Source organism: Pipistrellus hanaki, assembly GCF_964339955.1.
Source record: "Pipistrellus hanaki genome assembly, chromosome: 1".
NCBI classification, from domain to species: Eukaryota; Metazoa; Chordata; class Mammalia; order Chiroptera; family Vespertilionidae; genus Pipistrellus; species Pipistrellus hanaki.
The window spans coordinates 60,827,196-60,850,276 of record NC_140503.1 but is presented as its reverse complement, the minus strand read 5'-3'; the positions used below and the strand labels follow the sequence as shown (position 1 = coordinate 60,850,276).

Sequence of the window (23,081 nt, the reverse complement as noted above, 5' to 3'; positions counted from 1 at the left end):
TCTAGGTCTCTTCTTGTTGTGAAGGAAGAACTATCATCACCCTCAGAAATACAGCTCTGATTTCAGAATATCCAAATATCTGAGGGAAAAACTTCCCCCACTGGCTTAGAGGAATTTTGAGCAACATTATAAGCTATTGCTTGGTAGATGTTGACAAAAACTTCACCCATTTGAAGTTGGTGCTGCCTCATCGTAGTCTCTCAGAATGTGAGAGTCGAAGGGAACTTAGCAGCTATCTGGGCCAAGGTTGATATTTTGGCCAGATAGTTCTTTGTTGTTGGGGGTCTGTCCTGCGCACTGTAGGATGTTTAGCAGCATCGCTGGCCTCTACCCACTAGATGCCAGTAGTAATCCCAACTATGATAATAAAAAAATGTTTCTAGATACTGCCCACTAATTTATGGCAGTTCCTCATGTTTCAGATATAGCCGTGTGACTCACATGGGGTTATACAGGCAGTTAATGCACAAGTGGTACTAGACACTTGCTTCTTATATTGGTCTTTTCATTGCATTGTATCATTCTACCTCCCTCTTTTCATATTTTATGGTCTCAAAAGATAAGTTCAAGATTCCTTAGTGCTTTAGCCAGTCCCAGTTCTTAGTGGTGACACACTTGAATAAATAGATCACATGTCAACAAACATGGGCATCTAGAGAACAAATCAGCTACACGTTCTACTGAGAGGAAGTTTTATTTGTTAAATATCCATACATTCTTTTTAAAAATATATATGTTTTTATTGATTTCAGAGAGAGGAAGGGAGAGGGAAAAACAGAAACATCAATGATGAAAATCATCAATGGGCTGCTTCCTGCATGCCCCTTACTGGGGATTGAGCCCATAACCTGAGCATGTGCCCTGACTGGGAATCAAATCGTGACCTCCATGGATCAACCACTGAGTCACACCAGCCAAGCAAATATTCATATATTCTAAAAAATATTATTTTAAATTGATTTCACAGAGGAAGGGAGAGGGAGGGAGATATAGAAATATCAATGGTGAGAGTGGATTATTAATTGGTGCCTCCTGCATGCCTGCCACTGGGGGTCGAACCCACAACCACGGCAAGTGCCCTTGACCGGAATCAAACCCACAACTCTTCAGTCTACAGGCCAGTGCTCTATCCAAGAGCCAAACCAGCTAGAGCTATTTTTTTTTTTTTTTAAACAGAGGGAGAGGGAGAGATAGAAGGAGAGGAAGAGAAACACTAATGTGACATCAATTGGTTGCTTCATGTATGCACCCCTATGGGGGACTGAACCTGCAACTTGGGTATAAGCCCTGACTGGAAATTTAACTAGTGACCTTTCAGTGCATGGGATAACACTCAACCAACTGACCCACACCAGCCTAGGCTATCTTTTCTTTTGATTATCTCCCAAAATATATTAAATCTATATTATTTACTCGATTTTATAGGTAAGGAGCTGAGGCACAGAAAGCTTACAAGACTTGGCCAGTAAAGGTAGAGCCAGGATTCAAATCCAAGACTATCCAAATCTAAATTGCATCCTATTTCCACTAACTCCCAAAGTTAAAAAAAAAAAATCCCATTTAGTCTACTAGTGACCTGGTCATTTCTTTATAAATATTATCTCATTTGATACCTTCAATAGCCTAAAAGGTAGACTATTTTATCCTTATTTTATAGGTAGTTGAGGAAATTTAGGTTAAGAGATGTTACTAGTACATATTCTGGTCAAAGTCAGAAATGAGTCTTAGATTTGAACACAGGATCATCTTAACACAAATTCTTCACTACACTGGAATGTAAAAAGGGGGTGGAGGGAGAGGGATAGAGGAAAAGGGAGGGATGGAAAAGGAGAGAAGGGAAAGGTGAGAGAGAGAAAAGACTATAGTGGATGGGGACTGGTAGGGGTGACAGGGAATCATATCAACTATCTTGTCCATTACCCCATGACCCTAGTGTCATTAGCTTCTCATTCATTTTTAAAATTTAAAAGAAATTTCAACTACAGTTTACATTCAATATTGTTTTGTATGAGTTTTCACAGTTCAGTGGTTAGACAGTCATATACTTTACAAAGTGTTTCCCCCACGTTTCTAGTTCCCAATCGGCACCATACATAGTTATTACAATATTATTGACTACGTTCCCCATGCTGTACTTTACATCCCCCTGACTATTCTGTAACTACCAAATTTGTACGTCTTGATCTCTTCACCTTTTTCACCAAGTCCCCTCGCCCTCTTTTCCTCTGGCAACCATCAGTGTGTTCTCTGTATCTATGAATCTGTTTCTGTTTTGTTTGTTCGTTTATGTTGTTCTTCTTCTTTTTTTTTTTTTAATAAATTTTATTGATTTTACACAGAAAGGAATTGAGAGGGATAGAGAGTTAGAAATGTCGATGAGAGAGAAACATCGACCAGCTGCCTCCTGCACACCCCCCACTGGGGATGTGCCAGCAACCAATGTACATGCCCTTGACCGGAATTGAACCCTGGACCCTTCATTCCCCAGGCCGACGCTCTTCCACTGAGCCAAACCGGCTTCGGCTATGTTGTTCTTATATTGTCCACATATAAGTGAAATCTTATGGTATTTGTCTTTCTCTGGGTGACTTATTTCACTCAGCATAATACTCTTCAGGTCCATCCATGCTGTCGCTAATGGTAATCCACTTCTCATTCTTAAGGCAGGTTGTTACAGGTCTAAATTGTGTTTTTAGTCTTTGTTAATATTTGGACTTGCCAAGGCTTCTCCAGAATTGTCCTACATTTTTATCTGGCTTGAATCAATATTAAAGTTAGTGTAGTTCTCCTCTGAAGTTAAACCTGGATTTGTATTCAGGCACAGCCACTTAGCTGACTTTCTTTGGAGAAATCACTTAACCTCTCTGAGTCCTAATTTCTTCAGCTTATTGTGAGGAGGAAGTGAAATGCTAATGTAAAGTACCTAGCCCAGGGCTTGGCAACCAGGAGTTGAATAAGGGCGGTCATGAGTGCTGTGGCTTGTTGTGTGATTACCATGATCTCTGTATGAGAGAAGCAAGGCCCATGCTTCTAAGAGCTGAACTGGATTTGAAAATCTCTTCTTTGAGTCCGCTTATGATCCCTTCTGGGGTCAGCGAGCTCTACCTGGAAAATTAACTTCCCGCCCTTCCTCTGGTCCAGAACATCTGTTGGAGCTGGAGTTCTCTGCCGAGCGTATTGTGTTTGGGTGATTGTGTGTTTGTAAAACTTTCCATGAGGAGCATTAACTCAGCTTTACCCACCAAGGACTGTAATTGGCTATCAAAACAAGTGCAGACTGAGTCAACAGAAAGCACGTCCAGAAACAAAAAGCTACCCAGCCCTTGTTGGAAAGCAATTGCTCATATTCTCCTGGGAATCTTTACTTTAAAATGGTCTGTTATTTAGCTAAAACACAATGCCTAACGCACTTGTAACTTTTCCAGATAAAAAATCACGTGAGTGAGCCAGAGGTTTCCTCCCCACAACCACTGAATACAAAACTGAACTTACAGCGTCAGTGTGATTGCACATGCTGTTTTAATAGTTGTTTAGTCTCCACATACACTGAACATCAAACAGTATATCCTTTGCCTGCCATCAAAGAGGAGAGAGACAGAGACAGAGAGCTTGTGTGTGTGTGTGTGTGTGTGTGTGTGTGTTACAGAGACTTCAGCTTGAGGATGTCAGGAACTTGGAGAGTCTTCAGAGGACACCCCCGCCCCCGCCCCAAACGATTAAAGGGCCCCCTGCAGGAACCAGGAAGAAAGCCACTACTAGTGCAGCACCCGCTTGGGTCCATTTTGCATGGAATAGGCTAGGGAGGCGGTAATAATACTCTGCAAATACAGAGCATGGCGATTTTAGCAGTTTATCGTGCATTAGAATCAGCCAGTCTTCTTTGCCATTAGGATAAAATAGGGGATTCCCAATTAAACATCACAGGATATGTATTTAGAACACGAAAAGTAACTTATGCAGAATCTTTAAATTCTGTTATGTGGTAGCTAAATATTTGACTTTAGAATTCCAGAATGCTGATATTAGAAGAAATGCTAGAGACCACTCAAGACACTTAAAGACAAAGGCCGAGAGAGACAAAAATGAGTTATAGATTTTCTTTTTTTTTTCCTTTTTGACCACTCCAGAATTGTGTGTAATGTTGTAGGGAAATGCCTGTTGTTTATTCTAGTGACAGGGACCATGAACTGCAACACCGAGGTTCCTGCACGGCAGGAAATGTGCTCTTAGCAGAATCCCAAGGAAAGGTGTTTTTCTTTAAGATGGGACCTCCTCCTGGCTCTGTGCGCAGTCAGGGTGAGGCAGCTGCACTGTTGCCATCTAGTAGAACGGGGGAGGATTGAGTGCCTGCTATTATAGTGTGACCAGGTTGCACTTAGAAGCAGCATTTCTGTCTGGGGATCTGAACCGATTATAAGATCAAGACAAATGATCTATCACTTCATGCCTCAGAAGGTGAGTACCATGAGGTGGAGAGGAGTATGGCCCTCACTTTTTTTTTTATGCCTCACTTCTTTGGTATCTCCCGAACTTGGCATGTGAATGAAGACTTTAGGGAGAGTCAAGAAGGCAGAATAATTACTGAAACTAAGGAGGGACTTAAGAGGCACAAGAGGAGGGGGAAACATGAAGAAGAAACACAAGTGGAGAAGGCAGTTGGGAGTTCATGGAGATTTTGTCAGTATCCTATCATTATTTACAGTTGATATTGCTAACTTCATTTTAGGGATAGGCTCAAATAGGTTGAGTAGCTTGCTTTAAGGTCACACAACCAAGTGATGGAACAAGCATTCCAGCCTTTTACTGTGTGACTCCAAAGTCTAAGCTCTCAGATGCTGCACTACACACAGCTACATTTCTGTATTTTCAGTGCTACACATTTTAAATTAATGGTTATCGTCGAATTAATTATTCAACTTAGGGTTCAGGGATGAGAGATAAGTTGGGACTTTGCCTTTTTAAAAAAATATATATTTTATTGATTTTACATAGAGAGGAACTGAGAGGGATAGAGAGTTAGAAACGTCGATGAGAGAAACATCGACCAGCTGCCTCTTGCACACCCCCTACTGGGGATATGCCCGCAACCAAGGTACATGCCCTTGACCGGAATTGAACCTGGGACCTTTCAGTCCACAGGCCGACGCTCTATCCACTGAGCCAAACCGGTTTTGGCTGTCTTTTGGATCTCGTTACCTGTTTTGGCCTTGCAGTATGGGTAAGTTAGAGAACCGTAGACTTAGTCCCTCTGTGGATCCCCTTTCCCTAATGCATACATGTGCAAGGGAACTGGGAGCGTGTGGGCGTAAAAGCATTTTCTCATGAATATTTGCAGAGCTGGGTACATTCCATCACCAGCACTATTTCTTCCCAACCAAGATGGAGACAGAAGTAGAAGGGAGAGAATTTTATAAGAAAAAGCCTTTTTTTGTGCAATAACTGAATGGGCTCTGCAGGCATGAGTGGGGGAAGGGAGATCGCCATGAGTATTTCATTTCAGTATGTTTCCTCTGTCAGTGGCGCAGCTGCTCAGCTCTGTAAGCATGTCCATGGGCTGGATTTTAAAGGAATAAGATCATTTTCTTGGCTTCATCTAACTCATTTTTTCCCTCTCTAGAAACTTGATTATGACTCTTCAAAGACTCAGAAAAATCTGAAAAACAGAGATTCTTAACTCTTATTGTTTGCTGCTGGTGCTAGATGCCTATACAAAAATGAATAGCAGAAACTAGAGAAATATTTTAAAATGCAAAAAAGCTTGTTTGGATTTCTTTTTCCTCTGTGAGCCAACGGTAATGAGAATTTCTGGTAGCAGCTGTAGTTGTTGAGATCTGGAGAGAGAGATTCTCTGGAGGGGAGGCATGCCTTAATCTTGGTAGTCAGTTGTACACCTGGGCAGCCTAAGCATAAATACAGAGTCCTGAGTCAGTCCTTGACATTACGTAAAAGTTCTCTTGCTTGCAACTGCAATGCTGAGAAGTACTCCTGTGCTCCCATTCCCTTTACACTTGAATTTACCCTGGAGTTGAAAAGAATTGTCAATTGCTTAAAGAGAAGTATGATGATGGTGATGATTGCTTTGAGAGTCTTTGGAAAAAATGACTTGCAAATAATCTAAACAGGAAGACATAAAATGAAGAATAGCCGTTTGAACAAAAGGCGTGTGTCCACCACAGTAGTGCCCAGGCAGACTCTTAGCAGCAGGCCTCTCCAGAGGAAGCCCCCGGTCCGCCTTGCTAGGTGCTAAATTCTCTCCCACATACTTGCACAGTAAGCCTGCGTCCAAGTAGCCCCTCAGCACCATTTCCAGTGTTCTCTGTTTGGGGGAGCCAGCCCAGCAGACTAAGAAAAGGCCCTTTCTAAATGCAGTGCTCTGCATTTTGGCTGTAATTATTTTTTCCTTGTCCACTGGGATTTGAGAGCCCAACAACGTTCCTAAATCTTGACTTAATTTATAGCACAGATGTGTGGGAGAAATGAGAGTTGGACTCTTTTGTTTGTTTGAAAAGCAGATTGTCTTGAAAATTAATATTATATATGCAAATTCTGCCCTACCCTCACCCTCTTCCAAGATTCCTCACAAGAAAGGTCACACAGTGAGACTTCCTGTTGGAAGCAGAGGAGCAGAGCGAGCCCACAGCCCTGGGCTGTAATGTGAAGGGGAGGAGACTGAAATTCATGTCTTATCTCTGTTGTTAATAAAATGGGAGATTGTGGGTTTTAAAAATTGTTTCTAAATGAAGAAGTAGATGACTTTATTTTTTGGGGGGTTGGGACTTGTGGCTTTAAAGAAATGGCTTTTCATTAAGTCTTGTTCTAAATTCCATGATCAATTTTTAAAAAAATATATTTTATTGGTTTTTTTACAGAGAGAAAGGGAGAGAGATAGCTAGAAACGTCGATGAGAGAGAAACATCGACCAGCTACCTCTTGCACACCCCCTACCAGGGATGTGCCCGCAACCAATGTACATGTCCCTGACCGGAATCGAACCTAGGATCTTTCAGTCCACAGACCGACGCTCTACCACTGAGCCAAACCGGTTTCGGCAGGATGTATATTTTTGTTGGATTTTTTTGTTTGTTTTTTAAATCCTCCACAGCAACATTTGAGATCATGGAGTTAAACCTTTATCAATTAATTGTACTATTTGTGGATTTGAATAAATAATAACAAAGATCTTCTTAAAACATTTATATTCTTACAGTAAAAGATTAAGCTGATATTTCTATAATAAAAGAGAAAATATAAAGTATGTTTTTGAAAACATACACACAAAATAAATGCAGTGTTCTGAAAAGGGTTCAGATGCTGTGGGGGGAAAAATGGGACTGGTTTCTCTCGAGTTCTATGCTCAGCAGAAAATAAATTACTTTTAAAAATGTTAGCAAATTAATTTGTTTATTAAAATATCTTGCTGTGGAGGCAATACAAGCTAACTCTACTATATTCAAACAATCCAGAAGGTTATACTGTAAAAAAATGAAAAATATCTTTCTCTTTTGTCTCCCCACCAGTCTTATTCTCTAGAGGTAACCAGTCTTTATTTATTTATTTATTTTTTTTGCTAATCTTCCAGACATCCTCTAAACATAAGTTGGCATAAATTATTTCTTATTTAAGGAAATGGACTTACAGCCGAAACCGTTTGACTCAGTGGATAGAGCATCGGTTTGCGGACTGAAAGGTCCGGGGTTCGATTCTGGTCAAGGGCATGTACCTTGGTTGTGGGCACATCCCCAGTAGGGGGTGTGCAAGAGGCAGCTGATGGATGTCAAACCTCAATGGCTTTGGTCTAGTGAAGCAAACTTTTTGTGATTTAAATAGCCTTGGTTTTCTTTTAATTAAAAAATTATTTATTGATTTTGAGAGAGAAAGAGAGAGAGAGAGAGAGACATTGATTTGTTGTTTCACTTATTTTTGCATTTATTGGTTGTTTCTTTTATGTGCCCTGACTGGGAATTGAACCCCCAACCTTGGTGTATCAGACAATGCTCTAACCCAGTGTTTCCCAACCTTCTCTCATGATGAGAATCACCTGGTGGAGTTGTTAAAACACAGATTCCTGAATCCCAACTAAGAAGTGCTAAACTAGAATTTTTGAGAACATATAGGTAAAATTGCATACCTAACTTAGTGCTCTGTATATAAAATCTGTCTTAGAGGACTAGTTAAGTATACAATTTTACCTATATGTTCCCAAAAATTCTAGTTTAGCACTTCTTAGTTGGGATTCAGGAATCTGTGTTTTAACAACTCCACCAGGTGATTCTCATCATGAGAGAAGGTTGGGAAACACTGCTCTAACCAACTGAGCTACCTGGCTAGGATAGCCTTGGTTTTCTTTCTTTTCTTTCTTTCTTGGTTTTCTTTCTTTCTTTTTTTTTTTTTTTAAATCAATCTTTATTGTTCATGTTATTACAAAGGTTCCTCATTTCTTCCCCCCTCCACCAGGTTCCCACCCCACCCTCTGCCCCCTCCCCATCCCCCATTGTCCTCATCCATAGGTGTAGTTTATGTTCAGTCTCTTCCTCCCTCCCTTTCCCCGATAGTAAATCCCTTTTCAGATAGTAAATCAGTTACTTAGCATTTTCTCATATCAATAATACCTCCACATGCCCAATGATACATTTCCACAAAAGACATTTCCAAATAGGTCAACCAGCCTCATCCAGGCCCCACCCAAGGCACTCACAGATTAACACCCCAGCCCTATACTAACTCAACACATCCAGATCTAAGCCTTCATCACTTGATTCAGCAGATCCTCAAGTTCCCACAAAAGTTTCCAGCCATGTCTGAGAGGCAGCCGTGGGGCAGGGGCAGGTGAGGAGCGAGCTGTTCCGGGCCTGGCTGCTCCGGGCCTGGCCTCTGTTGCTCTGGTTCGTTCCACAACCAGCTGCTCCGGGTCTGGTAACCGCCTCTCCCGACCTAGTTGCTCTGGACTTGGCTGCTGCTGCTCCGGGCCTGGCCGCACCAGACCCGGCTGCTCTGGGCCCGGCTGCCCCGGGCCCGGCCGCTCCGAGTCTGGCCGCTCCCAGCCTGGATGCTCCGGGCTTGGCTACTGCTGTTCTGGGCCTGGCTGCTCCCAACCCGGCTGCTCTGGGTCCAGCTTATCCGGGCCTTGCCACTCCGGGTCTGGGTGTTCCTGGACTGGCCACCCTGGGCTTGGCCGCCTCTGCCTCAGGCCTGGCTGCCACTGCCCCAGGTCTGGCTGCTCCAGTGCTGGCTGTTGTTGCTCTGGTTCTGGCTGCTGCTGCTCTGGGGCCTGGCCATTGCTGCTCCAGGCCGGGTTGCCACTGCCTTGTGCCTGGGCACTCTAGGCCTGGCCGCCGCTGTTCCAACATTCTGTCCTTTTTTTTTTTTTTTTTTTTTTAAAACGCATATATGTTGCAATGTTGGCTGGTGAGTTGAGTTCTGACTTAGTCTTTGATTTTTCAAGATCTTTTTTGTATTCTTTCTTAAGTAATTTTACTATCTTTTGCTCTCACTTGATTTCTTCACATTGAGAACTTCTTTGGTTTCTTCCTCCTTGTCCTGGGAGCTCAGCAGGTTGGCCTGTGGCACCCCTTTGTTCTCCGCGGGCTCCTGTGCTGCTCCAGCCTGTTGCCGGGGTCGGTGCCGCCCAGGAAGCAGCCCACGGCCTTGGCTTCGTTGCCCGCGCTCAGAGGTCGAAGGCTCAGGGGCACCCCCCGCCCTGGGGGCCCCGTCGCCCGGCTCCCTGCCGGCACCCGGCTGGCCGGTGTCCAGCAGGGGCTCCTGCTCCCTGTCGCATTTCTCCAGTCTGGAACTTTTTTTTCTCCTCCCCGCTAGGGGAGTCTAGGATCAGAGTCAACAGCCTGTCCTCTGCGCGCAGTGCCCGCGACTCTGGGGGCTCCGCTTTTCGCCACTCCCCTGGGATTCCGCCTCACAGCCCCGTCTCCCCCTGCTCGAGCCTGGGTCCCCAGGGTCTGGTCCAGGACTGGGGTTCAGAGCAGTCGAAACTGGGGCCCAAGCAAGGCCGTGGGCTGCTTCCTGGGCAATCCCGCATCAGAGTCAACATTCCTTCCCTTGCAAGCAATGTGCGCGACTCTGGGGACTCGGCCTTTCGCCTCTCTCCCAGGACTCTACCTCACAGCCCCGTCTCCCTGTGCTTGAGCCTGGGTCCCCAGGGATTGGCCCAGGACTGGGGTTCAGAGCAGTCCGGACTGAGGCTCAGCGCCGCCGGAGGCCCTGTTCCTTCTGGCTAGGGTAATCCAGCATCAGAGTCAACATTCAGTCCTCTGCGTGCAGTGTGCACGCGACTCCGGGGGCCCTGCTTTTCGCTGCTCGCCTGGGATTCTGCCTCACAGCCCCGTCTCCCCCTGCAGGAGCCTGGGTCACCAGGGTCTGGCCCATAACTTGGGGCTCAGCGCTGCCGGTTCGGGGGTTCAGCCCAGGCTGGGGGTTTTATTTCCTTCCTGCTAGGGAACGCCGGGCAGCACCCAGCCCTCTTCTCCTCTCCGGCTGTGACCTCTCCGCGCAGCATGTCTCCGTACCTTAGGCTTTTTTTCAGCTCCTCTGATTTTCCTTCTGGTTTTCTCTTTCCTTCTTGTTGTAGAATTTCCAGTCAGTCGACTACCTGTAGCTCTGGGCGATGTCCACTCTACATTTTAGTTGTATTCCATTGAAATTGTTGTGTGCTGCTGCGGTTAGGTGTCTACCCGAGCAGCCATCTTGGATCCTCTCTCCTTTCTTGGTTTTCTTTTGTTTGTTTTAAATATATTTTTATTGATTTCAGAGAAGAAGGGAGAGGGAGAGAGAAGGAAACTTCAGTGATGAGAGAGAATCATTGATCAGCTGTGCCCTACATGCCCCTTACTGGGGATGGAGCCTGTAACCCAGGTGTGTGCCCTGAGTGGGAATTGAGCCATGACCTCCTGGTTCATAAGTCGACACTCAACCACTGAGCCATGCTGGCTAGTCTGGTTTTCTTTCTTCATCTTCTTTTTTAATCCTCACCAATGATATTTTCCCCCCCACATTGATTATCTTTTAAAAAGAGTGGAAGGGAAAGAGAAGGGGAGAAAGGGAGGGGGGGGGGAGAGAGAGAGAGAGAGGTGAAAGAGATACATTGATTGGTTGCCTCCCACACACCCCAACCAACTGGGGATTGAACCTACAACCCAGGTACATGCCCTTGACTAGGAATCAAACCCCCAACCCTTTGGTGCATGGGCTGATGCTCCAACCATTGAGCAACACTGACCAGGGGCAGCTCTAGTTTTCTTATCTCAAGAGAGAGTGATAATTTCCCACCTACCAACATCACAGGAATATTGTTAGAATAAAATGAAATATTAAGCTTGAGATAATTTTAGAAAAAGAAATATTAAATATCCGTTGGTATTATTACTACATTCTCTGTTGTTTGTATATACCAAAAGGGCAGTGTGTTTACAGAGTTTTTCATGTTGCCAATGAAAGTATCTTCTCTTAATTTTTTAATAAAAATATTTTTCTAGAAATATTGTAATTTACTAATTAAAAAAATAGGTGCAATATGCATATGTCAGAAAGAAACAGTACAAAAGGATTAGTCAGTGAAAATTAAATCTATCCTCATTTCCTTCCCCTATGATGAGGCAAACATTGTTATCAATTCTTATATATAGCTTCAGAGAATTCTATGGAAATATAAGCATGTAGATGTATATTTATTCTCTTTAAAAAATGATAGCACACAGATTATTCTGTATCTTGCCTTGTTCAATTAATATATCTTGGAGACATTTCAAATTCATATACAGGGGTGCATTTCAAATTCATATACAGGGGTCGGCAAAAGTGGGTTTACAGTTGTAAGTACATGCAACTCAGTTTATTCTTTTATTATTATTTATTAACTAGAGGCCCGGTGCACAACATTCATGCACTTGCGGGCGGGGGGGGGGGGGGGTGGGGGGGTGGGTGGGATCCCTTTAGTCCGGCCTGTGCCCTTTAGCAGTCTGGGAGCCCTTGGGGGATGCCTGACTGCCGCAGAGATGGGAAAGGCTCCTGCCACTGCCGCTGTGCTTGCCAGCCGTCAGCCCAGCTTGTGGTTGAGTGGCACACACACACACACACACACCCCCCGCGCCTCCCCCCCCTCCCATGGGAGCGCACCAAGGGAACAGCTCCTGTGTTGAGCATCTGCCCCCTGGTGGTCAGAGCGCATGATAGTGACGGGATGTTCCACTGTTTGGTTGATTTGCATATTACCCTTTTATTGTATAGGATTGTGTTCTTTATTTGTATTATAACTGTAAACCTACTTTTGCCTACTCCTGTATATGTATAATTACTTCCTATTATTGATGACCATATCATAACCTTCTCTATGGGTATACCATAATTTAATTGCTACTATTAACATTTAAACTACATATGTCTTAAGTTTACAGTGACTTTCTTACAGGTAGCATATAAGTAATGGGGTCTTGTTTTGTTTTCCTAATCAGGCCATCTCTCCCTTTTAATTAAGATTAGTTAGGCCTCACTGATATAGTTATAAAAATCATTTTGCTATTTGTTTTTTGTCTAACTTGTTCTTTTTCCCCTTTTTAATATTTTTCTGCCTTCTTTTGGGTTGAGTATTTTTTATGATTTTATTTTACCTTTATTAGCTATAACTCTTGTTTTTTGTAGTGATTGCTTTAGCATTTAAGGTATACATTTCTAAGTTATCAGTCTACCTTCAACTAATAATATATTACTCCCACATAAGTTTCACTAGAATACTTTTATTTTTTTCTCCATATTTATGCTATCAAGTCATACATTTTTATGTCTACATATGTTATAAACTTCATAATACATTGTTAATAATTTTGTTTAAATAGTAAACTATCTTTTAAAGACTTTCAAGAATTAAAAAAAACTCCACATATACTTACCAATGTAGTTGCCAGTTCTGGTGTTCTTCATTTCTTTTTGTAGATCTGTATTTCTACCTGGTGTCATTTTTCTTGTCTGCTAGTACATTCTCTAACTTTATTTTTGCTATAATAGTTTGGACACTGCAAAGATGGAGACTGTGTTTGATTTATATCTCACAAACCACATAGCATTAAGTCTGGTGTCAGCAGATGACCCACATTGGTTTATAATAAGCTCTAGGACTCTAGCAGAGCTCATCTTAATTTACTAGAAGTGCTGTCTCCTAAACCAAAGGAGACCAAACCTTAGCTGGGCACAGAGTATGCTCAGGAGGCATTTCCTTACATTCTAAAGCCAAACAAAATCAGAATTGATAATTTACTATGGAACAATTTGGGGCATTTCAAGTTATTGGTCTTGGCTACCCAATATCTTTGTTGCTATTTGCTGTTCTTTTTGAAGTACATTTTTGGGGACAGGGGTTTGGCTCATATTTTCTTTTCTAGGATCTGAAGTTAGTGGTGGTCTATACCATATACTGGCTGTAATTATTCTTTGATTTACATACATTTATATAATCTCAGATTCTAACAAAAAGAGCCTTTTTATAATTCTAAGCAGGTGTGGGGATGAAGAGGAAACCATCTGTTTATCTTTCTTCTTTCTACTTTTACTTGGTTGGTTCCCTTTCCTCACCTCTTCCTTAAATCAACATTCAATTTGATGTTTCTTTTATTTGTGAAAGCTCATAAAGGTCATAGAATATATCATCATTATTTTACCTTGTTTATACTTTCCCATTGAAAACTCATAGTTCTTGCCGAAACCAGTTTGGCTCAGTGGATGGAGCGTCAGCCAGCGGACTGAAAGGTCCCAGATTTGATTCCAGTCAAGGGCATGTACATTGGTTGCGGGCACATCCCCGGTGTGGGGTGTGCAGGAGGCACCTCGTTGATGTTTCTCTCTCACTAATGTTTCTAGCTCTCTATCCCTCTCCTTCCCTCTCTGTGAAGAATCAATAAAATATATATATATTTAAAAACAACTCATAGTTCTTGAGGGAACATACATAAAAAGGTAATTACTTCACAGTGTGGCAAGAACTATAATAATAAATATTTTAAGTGTTTGAAAAATCTTGAAGAGGGAGGAAATATTGTCAAAAAAAATCTACTTCACAACAGGATTGCTCTATTTGGGACTGAATAGGATTTAAACCTGTATGTACTTCTCTTCCAAAGGTGGGAAAGACATTTCTTCTTGAGACGTGAATGTGGTGCTTCACATACTAGTGTGTAGATTTTTTAAAAATTTTTATTAAATTATTATCTTTGTACATATACCATTGCCCCCCCCCCGCCCCCTAGTATGTAGATTTAACCACATAGCTTGGGCATTTCCAAAAAGATCCGAGACTTCTCCAAGCATCATACTAATCATTCACTAATCTTAACTTGGAGCTCCTTTCTAGGTTTCATTCTAGATACCGCTTAGTCTTATAATAAAATAGGTGTATGAATCATTTAATTGAGGCTGGCTTCTTAGCATATTAACTTGACGTGTGACTGTTATGGAGGGAGCTGGGATCAGTGAAACCTCTCCTCTCTCTGCAGGAAAGGCAGAGTTGACAGTTCCTCATTTTTCAAGTGTGAGGCAGAGGAACATGAGTTATTTATAAACTCACTTCCCTCCAAAGACGGAACACAATAGAAGCCTGAAATCAAATGGTGACCAGATGTGCCCAGGCACCCCCCAGTTTCTATTAGAAGTTGGAAAAGGCAGAGCCCCTGGGGAGTTGGTCTCAGGGTGAAATGGCTGGACTCACTCATAAGATCAACTTGTATATACAAAAAGCCCCTTACATCTGGTCCAGGAGCAGAAATAGCAAACAGAAGAGTATGCTCAAACTTCTGTTCCTTGCTTCTCTTTCTAGAAGTGGGGGATTATCCTTTTGTCAATAATTTCATTGCTCAACTCTTGTCTCTGTAGTTATGCAATTAGACAAAATACAAGTGGTTTATGGGGATATGGGCTGAATTGATAGAGGAGGACGAATTAATACAGCTTCCATGCAGTTGGTAGAGATAGTGGTTCTGCTAGGATTTACAGGAATGGAAACCCTTAATTACTGTTTTCCCTTTACTATTCCTCCCATATTAAAATAACCTCATCTTATTTGTGGTGGTTTTGTGGTTTAAAGTTCAAACATGTAGTGGTCTCTTGATGGTATTGCTTTTCCTTTTCTCCCACATCAGAGATTTAAAAAATAGAAGCAACTTCCTCCTTCATAAGCATTTGGAAACATTCCCATGTAGTTTAGAGACTTAGTTCCAGGGTTTGGAAAATGTTCTCATGACCAACTCACTTAAGTGGGCTTTTGAGAACCTACTCTGTTCCAGGTATTGAATTTTCTTTTCTTTTTTGGGTGGGGGGACTGAACTATATATGTGACTTCTCTCACTCATCCTTCACAACAACCCTGTTAAGTGGATTATTATCATCTATACTGTACAGACATGAAAATTGAGGCTCAGAGAGGTTAGGCAACTTGTCCATGGCCAAACGACTAAGAGATGGAGTCTGTGCACAAAACTTCTTAAACTTGATTGAGAAGTATTTCACTATAGAGGAAGATCAAAATGTGCCCGAAACTACTTCTGAAGGCTCTATGTTCCAAGTGCAAGGTGGCACTCCTAGGACTTTTATTGTTTTTTAAGTCCTCACCTGGAGATATGTTCTTATTGCTTTTCAAGGGAGAGGGAGAGAGAGAGAAACATTGGTCAGTTGCCACCTGCAACCTTTTGGTTTACAGGATGACAACAACCAACTGAGCCGCACTGGCCAGGACCGTGATCTTTAAATTTAGATTGTACAGCTGAGGCATAAAGCTGTTTGTCTTATTCTATATTTGATATAAGTTTGTCTTACTGCTTCTTTATGAGGATTCTTTAAATGTGTTTTATTATTTTTACAATAAAACTACTTGAACAGTTTCAAACTCCATATACTATATGAAGCTTCTCTTCTTTTTTAATTTTTTTTATTATAAAATAATTTACTGAAGGCGCTATTGTTAAACATTCAAACTAATAATTGGTTACCAATAAGGTACATCATTATAAACATGACAGAATGATTTCAAGAGATACATGGGTAGTAGGTAAACAACATAGTTTTTCCTTAAGTGAAAGCTTTTTTATATACAAGATCATATCCTTCCAGCCACTCCAGCGGCATGTAAGTGGTGCTACTATCTCCAATAGAAGCTTTTCTTCTTAATGGGTTTCTTATTTCTATATGAACTTAAATAATTTTCAGTGTCCCATAAATAAAAAGTAAATTTCACTGTTTTCTTTACTTCAGGAAAAAAAAGAAGCAGCTATTAGATCACCATGTAGTAATGACCTCTAGAGAGTTCAAGTCATGAAAATACATGGAGGAATCTTTTTTTAAATTTTTTTATTTAACATATTTTTATTGATATCAGAGAGGAAGGGAGAGGGGAGAGAAAATAGAAACAACAATGATAAGAGAGAACCATTGATCACCTGCCTCCTGCATGGATAATAGAGGATCATTGATTGGCTGCCTCCTGCACGCCCTCTACCGGGGATCCAGCCTGCAACATGGGCATGTGCCCTTGACTGGAATCGAACCTGTGACCCTTCAGTCCACAGGCCAGTGCTCTATTCACTGAGCCAAACAGCCTAGGGCCATGGAGGAATCTTACTAGTAAATGCATGTTACCAAGTGAAAGAAGCCAATCTAAAAAGACTACACACTGTGATTCCAACTATATGGCACTCTGGAAAAGGCAAAACTGTGGAGACAATAAAAAGATTAGTGGTTGCCAGAGGCAGGAGGGAGGGAGGAATGACTAGGTAGAGTACAGGGGATTTTTAGGGCAATGAAATTATTCTGTATGATACTATAATGGTGGATAAATGTCATAATGCATTTGTTAAAATTCATAGTACAGCACAAATAATGAACCCTAATGTGAACTATGGACATCAATAGTGGCTCATGAATTGTAACAAATGTACCATAACAATGCAAGGTGTGATAATAGGGAAAACTGAAAAGGGGAGAGGTGACTGAGAGGGTATGTGGGAACTCTGTGCTTTCTGTTCTGTTCAATTTTTCTGTAAACATAAAACTATTTTAAGTTATGTTTGTGTAACTGGCTGTGTGTTTGCATGAAAAATGGAAGAGTTATATCTCTGGCAAGTAATCTGTATGTTCCATGGTATTATGTGATGAAAAGCAATTTGTAGGTTGATGTCTATTTCAGTGAAAACAAACAAAAGTAAAGAACTACATATCCTTGTATATATAAAGAAAGGTATGGAAGGATTTAAATGTGGGTATATATTTCCTTACTTTGGTACCTGAAGGGTACCTGTGGGTCAGTGGCATTAGGGGTGAGGTAATGGATGGAAAGTTAACTTTCTTTTCGTGTTTTATTTTTTCACTGGTGCAAAAAGTGAATATTCTTTATAATTTGAAAAATGGCAAAGAAAGGAAAATATAATGGTGTCTGTCTCTAACAAGGCTTTAAATTCTGGTCATTTAATAATGGCAGTGTGGGTGAAATTTGGGGATGAGGTTATAATTCTCTTCACCTGCAAATGAAAAGATTAACTGGAGCAAAAACTCCAAAAGTGATTCCAAAGTGATTAAGAAATAACAAATGTTAGTAGGATCCGATTTTATTACTTTTGGCTGAAGGCCATAACAAAATATTACTGAAACTGCTATTCAGAAACATTGAAAAGGAGACCTGGTGAAGTTTCTCCCGCTATAAAGCAAACCAACAGGAAGTAAGGAAACCTTGAAAAACAATTTTAAATTGTAGAGTAATTGCTTAATGTTCAATGGATAAGATTTGCCTTTCCTGATAACTCTGTGAACAATTATTTTGCTAGCAGCAAAATATCAGTGGTTAAGAGCAAGAACTTTGTTTGGAAGTACTTACCACCTGTGAGACTTCAGTATTTTCCTGTGAGAATTAGAGAATGCTAATAAAGGAACTATGTCCTAGATACCAGGGCCTCTGCTTGGGTAGCTGGGGTGTGTGGCTGGCCTGCAAAGCACCACAGGCCTCTCGCCCAGGCCGCCCCATGCTCCAAGGAACCCTCACCCCGATCCAGGACACCCTTCAGGGCAAACCAGCTGGCCCCTACCCATGCACCAGGCCTCTAACCTATTTAATAAAAGAGTAATGTGCAAATTGACTGTCACACCAACACACAAGATGGTCAAAGATCCTGCCCCTATGCGGACACAAGATGGCCACCACAAGATGGTCAGCAGGGGAGGGCAGTTGGGAGGCACCAGGCCTGAAAGGGAGGGCAGTTGAAGGTGATCAACCCTGCAGAGGAGGGCAGTTAGGGGTGGCCAGGCCAGCAGAGGAGGGAAGTTGGGGGCAAACAGGCTGGCAGGGGAGCAGTTAGACATCAATCAGGCTGGCATGGGAGTGGTTGGGGGTGATTAGGCTGGCAGACAGAAGCGGTTAGGAGCAATCAGGAAGGCAGGCAGGTGAGCAGTTGGGAGCCAGCAGTCCTGGATTGTGAGAGGGATGTCCGACTGTCCGTTTAGACCTGATCCCACTGGGTCCCAAATTGGAGAGGGTGCAGGCTGGGCTGAGGGACACCCCCCCACCGTGTGCACAAATTTTGTGCACCAGGGCTCTAGTATGATAATACTGTGTTTCCCCGAAAATAAGACATCCTCCGAAAATAAGACCTAGCACATGGAAAGATAAGACATCCCTTGAAAATAAGACCTAGCGCAACTTTGGGAGAAAAAATTAATATAAGACACTGTCTTATTTTCGGGGAAACAGGGTAAAAGCATAATATGCTAATTAGACCGGATGTCCTTCCGGATGAAGCCAGAGTTGCAAGGGAAGCCTGGGTCTCAGATGCCAGATGCTCCATGGTCTACTCTCATGGTAATATAATAAAGCAATGGAAACAGCTCAATGTGAATATTAAGAACGGTTTTTTTGTTTTGTTTTTAAAAATATATATTTTATTAATTTTTTTACAGAGAGGAAGGGAGAGAGATAGAGAGCTAGAAATGTCGATGAAAGAGAAACATTGACCAGCTGCCTCTTGCACACCCCCTACTGGGGATGTGCCCGCAACCAAGGTACATGCCCTTGACCGGATTCGAACCTTGGACCTTTCAGTCCGCAGACTGACGCTCTACCACTGAGCCAAACCGGCTTCGGCAAGAACAGTTTGAAAGCTAAAATAAGTCACCAATAGGTAAGCTAAAGCTAGACTATCCAGTTCAGGGGGAGAGAGGGGCAGTGTGACTTTTTTCTCTGGAGTATCAGTAGAGAGAAGTGTTAAATAGACATATTAACTATATGTAATAGAGTACTTCCAGCCTTTTTAAGCACTAACTAGATAGGGGACAACCCCCTGGATGCTGTTGTATCGGGACTTTATTACATTACCATGGTGAAAGTAGACCATGGTGTCATCTGGCCCTGCTGTACTCTGTCTATGCCTGTGTTTTTTCCTGGAACTTATGCTGAGCTTGCATCCCAGTTCTTGAAGAAGGGTAGCTATATCTTAACAGTTTCCACCAATTCTAAGTTTGGAGTCTAATGGTTTTTCCTGTTGACATCTTTTACTCTTGAGTAAAAATGGTAACTTCAAAGATTTTTTTTTAAATATATTTTTATTGATTTTGTACAGAGAGGAAGTGAGAGAGATAGAGAGTTAGAAACATCGATGAGAGAGAGTCATCGATCAGCTGCCTCTTGCATACCCCCTACTGGGGATATGCCCGCAACCAAGGTACATGCCCCTGACCGGAATCGAACCCGGGACCCTTCAGTCCGCAGACTGACGCTCTACCACTGAGCCAAACCGGCTTCGGCAAAGATTTTTTTTTAATAGAGCCTCCACGCAATTATTTGAATTTGGGTAAAGGCATGGACACAGAAACATTTTGTTGTTTTCTTTTTTAAATTAAATCTTTATTATTGAAAGTATTACATATATCCCGTTCCTTACCTCCCTTTGTGCCCTTATTTTGTTGTTTTCTTCACAACCCACTGAGCTCAGTCTGTTGAGTGTATGAGTGGTGGGAAGAAAGAGCATTTGCAATAGCTGTGGGCTTGGCTCTGTCTGTTCCTCTGTTCCCACTTACTGCTGGGGCACTAGAAAGGAAGGCTGAGTTTTGTGGAACATTTTCCAGCTAGTAAATGGATGGCAGCCAACTCAAATGGTCTGGTGAAGAGCAACGACCCTTCCTTCAATCCCTGGGAATTTAACCCAGACAGATGTCAGGAGTCAAAGGGAACCATGCCAGATTCTTAGTTTTGCTAATATAGGAGTGGGTGACTGGAGAGGGAGAAGCACAGAGCTGGGAGAAAGACTGGGGAGGGGTGGGAATGGTGCAAGGCCTCAGTATTTCACTACTTCCTGGGTTCTTCTGGCCTGCATCTGAATATTAGAAACAAAACAAATAGCTCACTGGCCAGAAGCCTAACTGCAGCTGCTACAACATAGAATAGGGCAGTGTAGTCTTGAGTCAGCAACTTCTGTCTGTCCTGTTGCCCCTAGTTATGTGTATTATCTCACTTAATCTTCATAACAAACCGGTGATAGAGATATAAAATATCCACTTTTCAGCTAACGAAACTGAAACTTGCAAACTTTAAATAACTTGCTCAGGATCACACAGCCATGGACCATGAGGGCCACATTCCAATTTGAGACATATCTGGCCATTCACAGAATTAAAGGGAAAGTTGAAAAATGGGTAGGGAGCCATGGGATCCCAGGCAGTGGGGAAGGCAGGCAAAGCCATATCACAGACTGGTCTGATTTGGACACCACACTTGGCATTTGTACCCCTGTTTGTTCAAGATGCAGTGCTATTGGGCTCTTGATTCCACCATGGAGAATACACTCACAATTCCTCTGTTTTAGTGTCATTCTCTCAAATTCCAAGTTGGAACATCCAGTTGGCTGGCCTTATTTCACTTGCTGGTGTTCTGGCTGCCAGGAGGCAGAAAGGGGTCTCTAGCCTGTTTGATTCTGTCATGGAGGGCTGCGTCCTGCTTCCCACCAAGGCTGACACAGTCAGAGACTCCCCCAAATAGGAGGAGTATTGGGGTGCTGAGCAGCAATAATACAAAGGGTCGATGTCCACTGTACAGTCACCGGGTGCAGATCTCCACGCGGCCCCCTACTGAGGACTGGTGGACCCGGGAAGCCGTGTCTTCCCTGCAAACCAGGCTATTTTTCCTGAGATCAGGATCTGCCTAACAGAGTGCAACCGGACTTTCAGGTACTGAAATACAAAATGCTGTGTGTGGGCTTTCACATGAGGACCTCTAGCTGTTTCTGATTCACTAAAACTGACCACCACAGAGATGAGTAACCAGCAGAACCAGCCAGCTGTTAGGATCAATCTAAGGAGGGAGCATGTAGAAAAGAGATCCAAAGGGAAAACTCTAATTTCTGGTCTTAACTGATCCTCACTGTGGTGTCCTGAGACTCTGGTTTGTATACATTCTGGGAAATATTCACGGTAGTTCTCCTGACTGATTGTATGAAACATTTTCTACAATGGGAAGGAAAAAGAATTAATGCTCATGATCTTTCTTCAGTGATTTGCTTGCATGTCTTTGCCTTAAGATTAGGGACCATATATATCTTACTTTTTATCCTCACCGGAGGATATTTTTCATTGGTTTTTAGAGAGAGTGGAAGAGAGAGGGAAAGACAGAGAGAAATATTGATATCAGAGAAATGTATCAACTGGTTGCCTCTTGCACGATGCTGGGGAGGAACCTGCAAACCGAGGCACATGCACTTGACTAGAATCGAACCCAGCACCCTTTTGCCACAGGCTGACGCTCTATCCATTGAGCAAAACTGGCTAAGGCCCATATCTGTTTTGTAACTTCATCATCTAGCATTGTGTCCAGCATACAGTAAGCACTTTTAAAAGTATTTGGATGAATGAATTTTCCTTAGCAGTTTTTTTTTCTGAAACTGAATTGATTCTTGTGAAATGGTGGAGAATGTATAGTCATGCAGATTTAAAATATTTTGCAAAATTTTTAGATTAAAAAATAATTCTAAGACTGCTATAGGAAAAAGGACCACAGTGACATGCTTTTTACTTGTGTTTTTACAGGTGTTCCAGGATTTGGGGACTGAAGTACTGAATGGAGCTGCCAAAGGCTACAACATCTGCCTTTTTGCCTATGGACAGACAGGCTCTGGGAAGACATACACCATGCTGGGGACCCCAGTGAGTATCACTATTGGAGTGAGATATCTTCCTAATGGCACAGCAAGCCTGAATCTTGAATTGCCCTAACCACTGAGAGAGAATGTAAGTTTCATAATCAGTCAACTTGAACAAGACTTAATGGGCCCTCTTTTGTATTAGCCAGTAGGTTTCTCAGCACTTTAATTGAAGGGTAAACTTTGAATAATTAGCTGTTTATTAAACCCTGAAGAACCTTAGAATTTTACAACTCTCTTTGATGAAGCAGACCTTGTCAGTCCTTCTGAATTTCTCATATTCTTGGTAAGACCTAGCCTGAGTCTTTTTTAAAAAAAATTTTTTTTAATTGATTTTTTACAGAGAGGAAGAGAGAGGGATAGAGAGTTAGAAATATTGGTGAGAGAGAATCATCGATCAGCTGCTTCTTGCACACTCCCTTCTGGGGATGTGCCCGCAACCAAGATACATGCCCTTGACCGGAATTGAACCCGGGACCTTTCAGTCCGCTGGCCGACGCTCTATCCACTGAGCCAAACTGGTCTCAGCAACCCAGCCTGAGTCTTAAGTGCTGGCTAGGACTGAGAAGAAATGAGGCTATGTGTGCTTAACCTGAGTGTTAGAAAGAAGCAAGAGAACCAACTACTGGGATGGGAGCTTTCTAAAGTATATAGGACTTATGAGAGCCTTCTTTTATCATGGAAAATTAGAAGGTTGAGTTTCCTAAGAATACCTCTTTATTTTAGACTTAGAAGTCTGCTGCTGAGGCGAACTGGTGGAGCAGTGACAGTACTATCCAGGAACATTCTCTGGAACACTCCTCCTCCTGAAAGATGATTCTTGCTGCCTTGGGCCCAGCTCATGCCCACTATGTCCATGTTTATTGTGATTTTATATATTTGAAGTTAAAAGAAGAAAATGCCCATTAAATATGGGGTATA

At 42.3% G+C, this 23,081-nt stretch overlaps 1 protein-coding gene across 2 annotated transcripts in view; it reads left to right on the top strand.

The window, feature by feature from the left end:
- The window catches only part of STARD9 (StAR related lipid transfer domain containing 9), an 89,773-nt gene that overhangs the window by 8,241 nt on the left and 58,451 nt on the right, over nt 1–23,081 (top strand). For both annotated transcript variants that reach the window (XM_084904199.1, XM_084904198.1), the window contains exon 4: nt 22,048–22,164. In XM_084904199.1, coding sequence (XP_084760325.1) covers nt 22,048–22,164 — 117 coding nt within the window. The remainder of the gene's footprint in view (nt 1–22,047; nt 22,165–23,081) is intronic.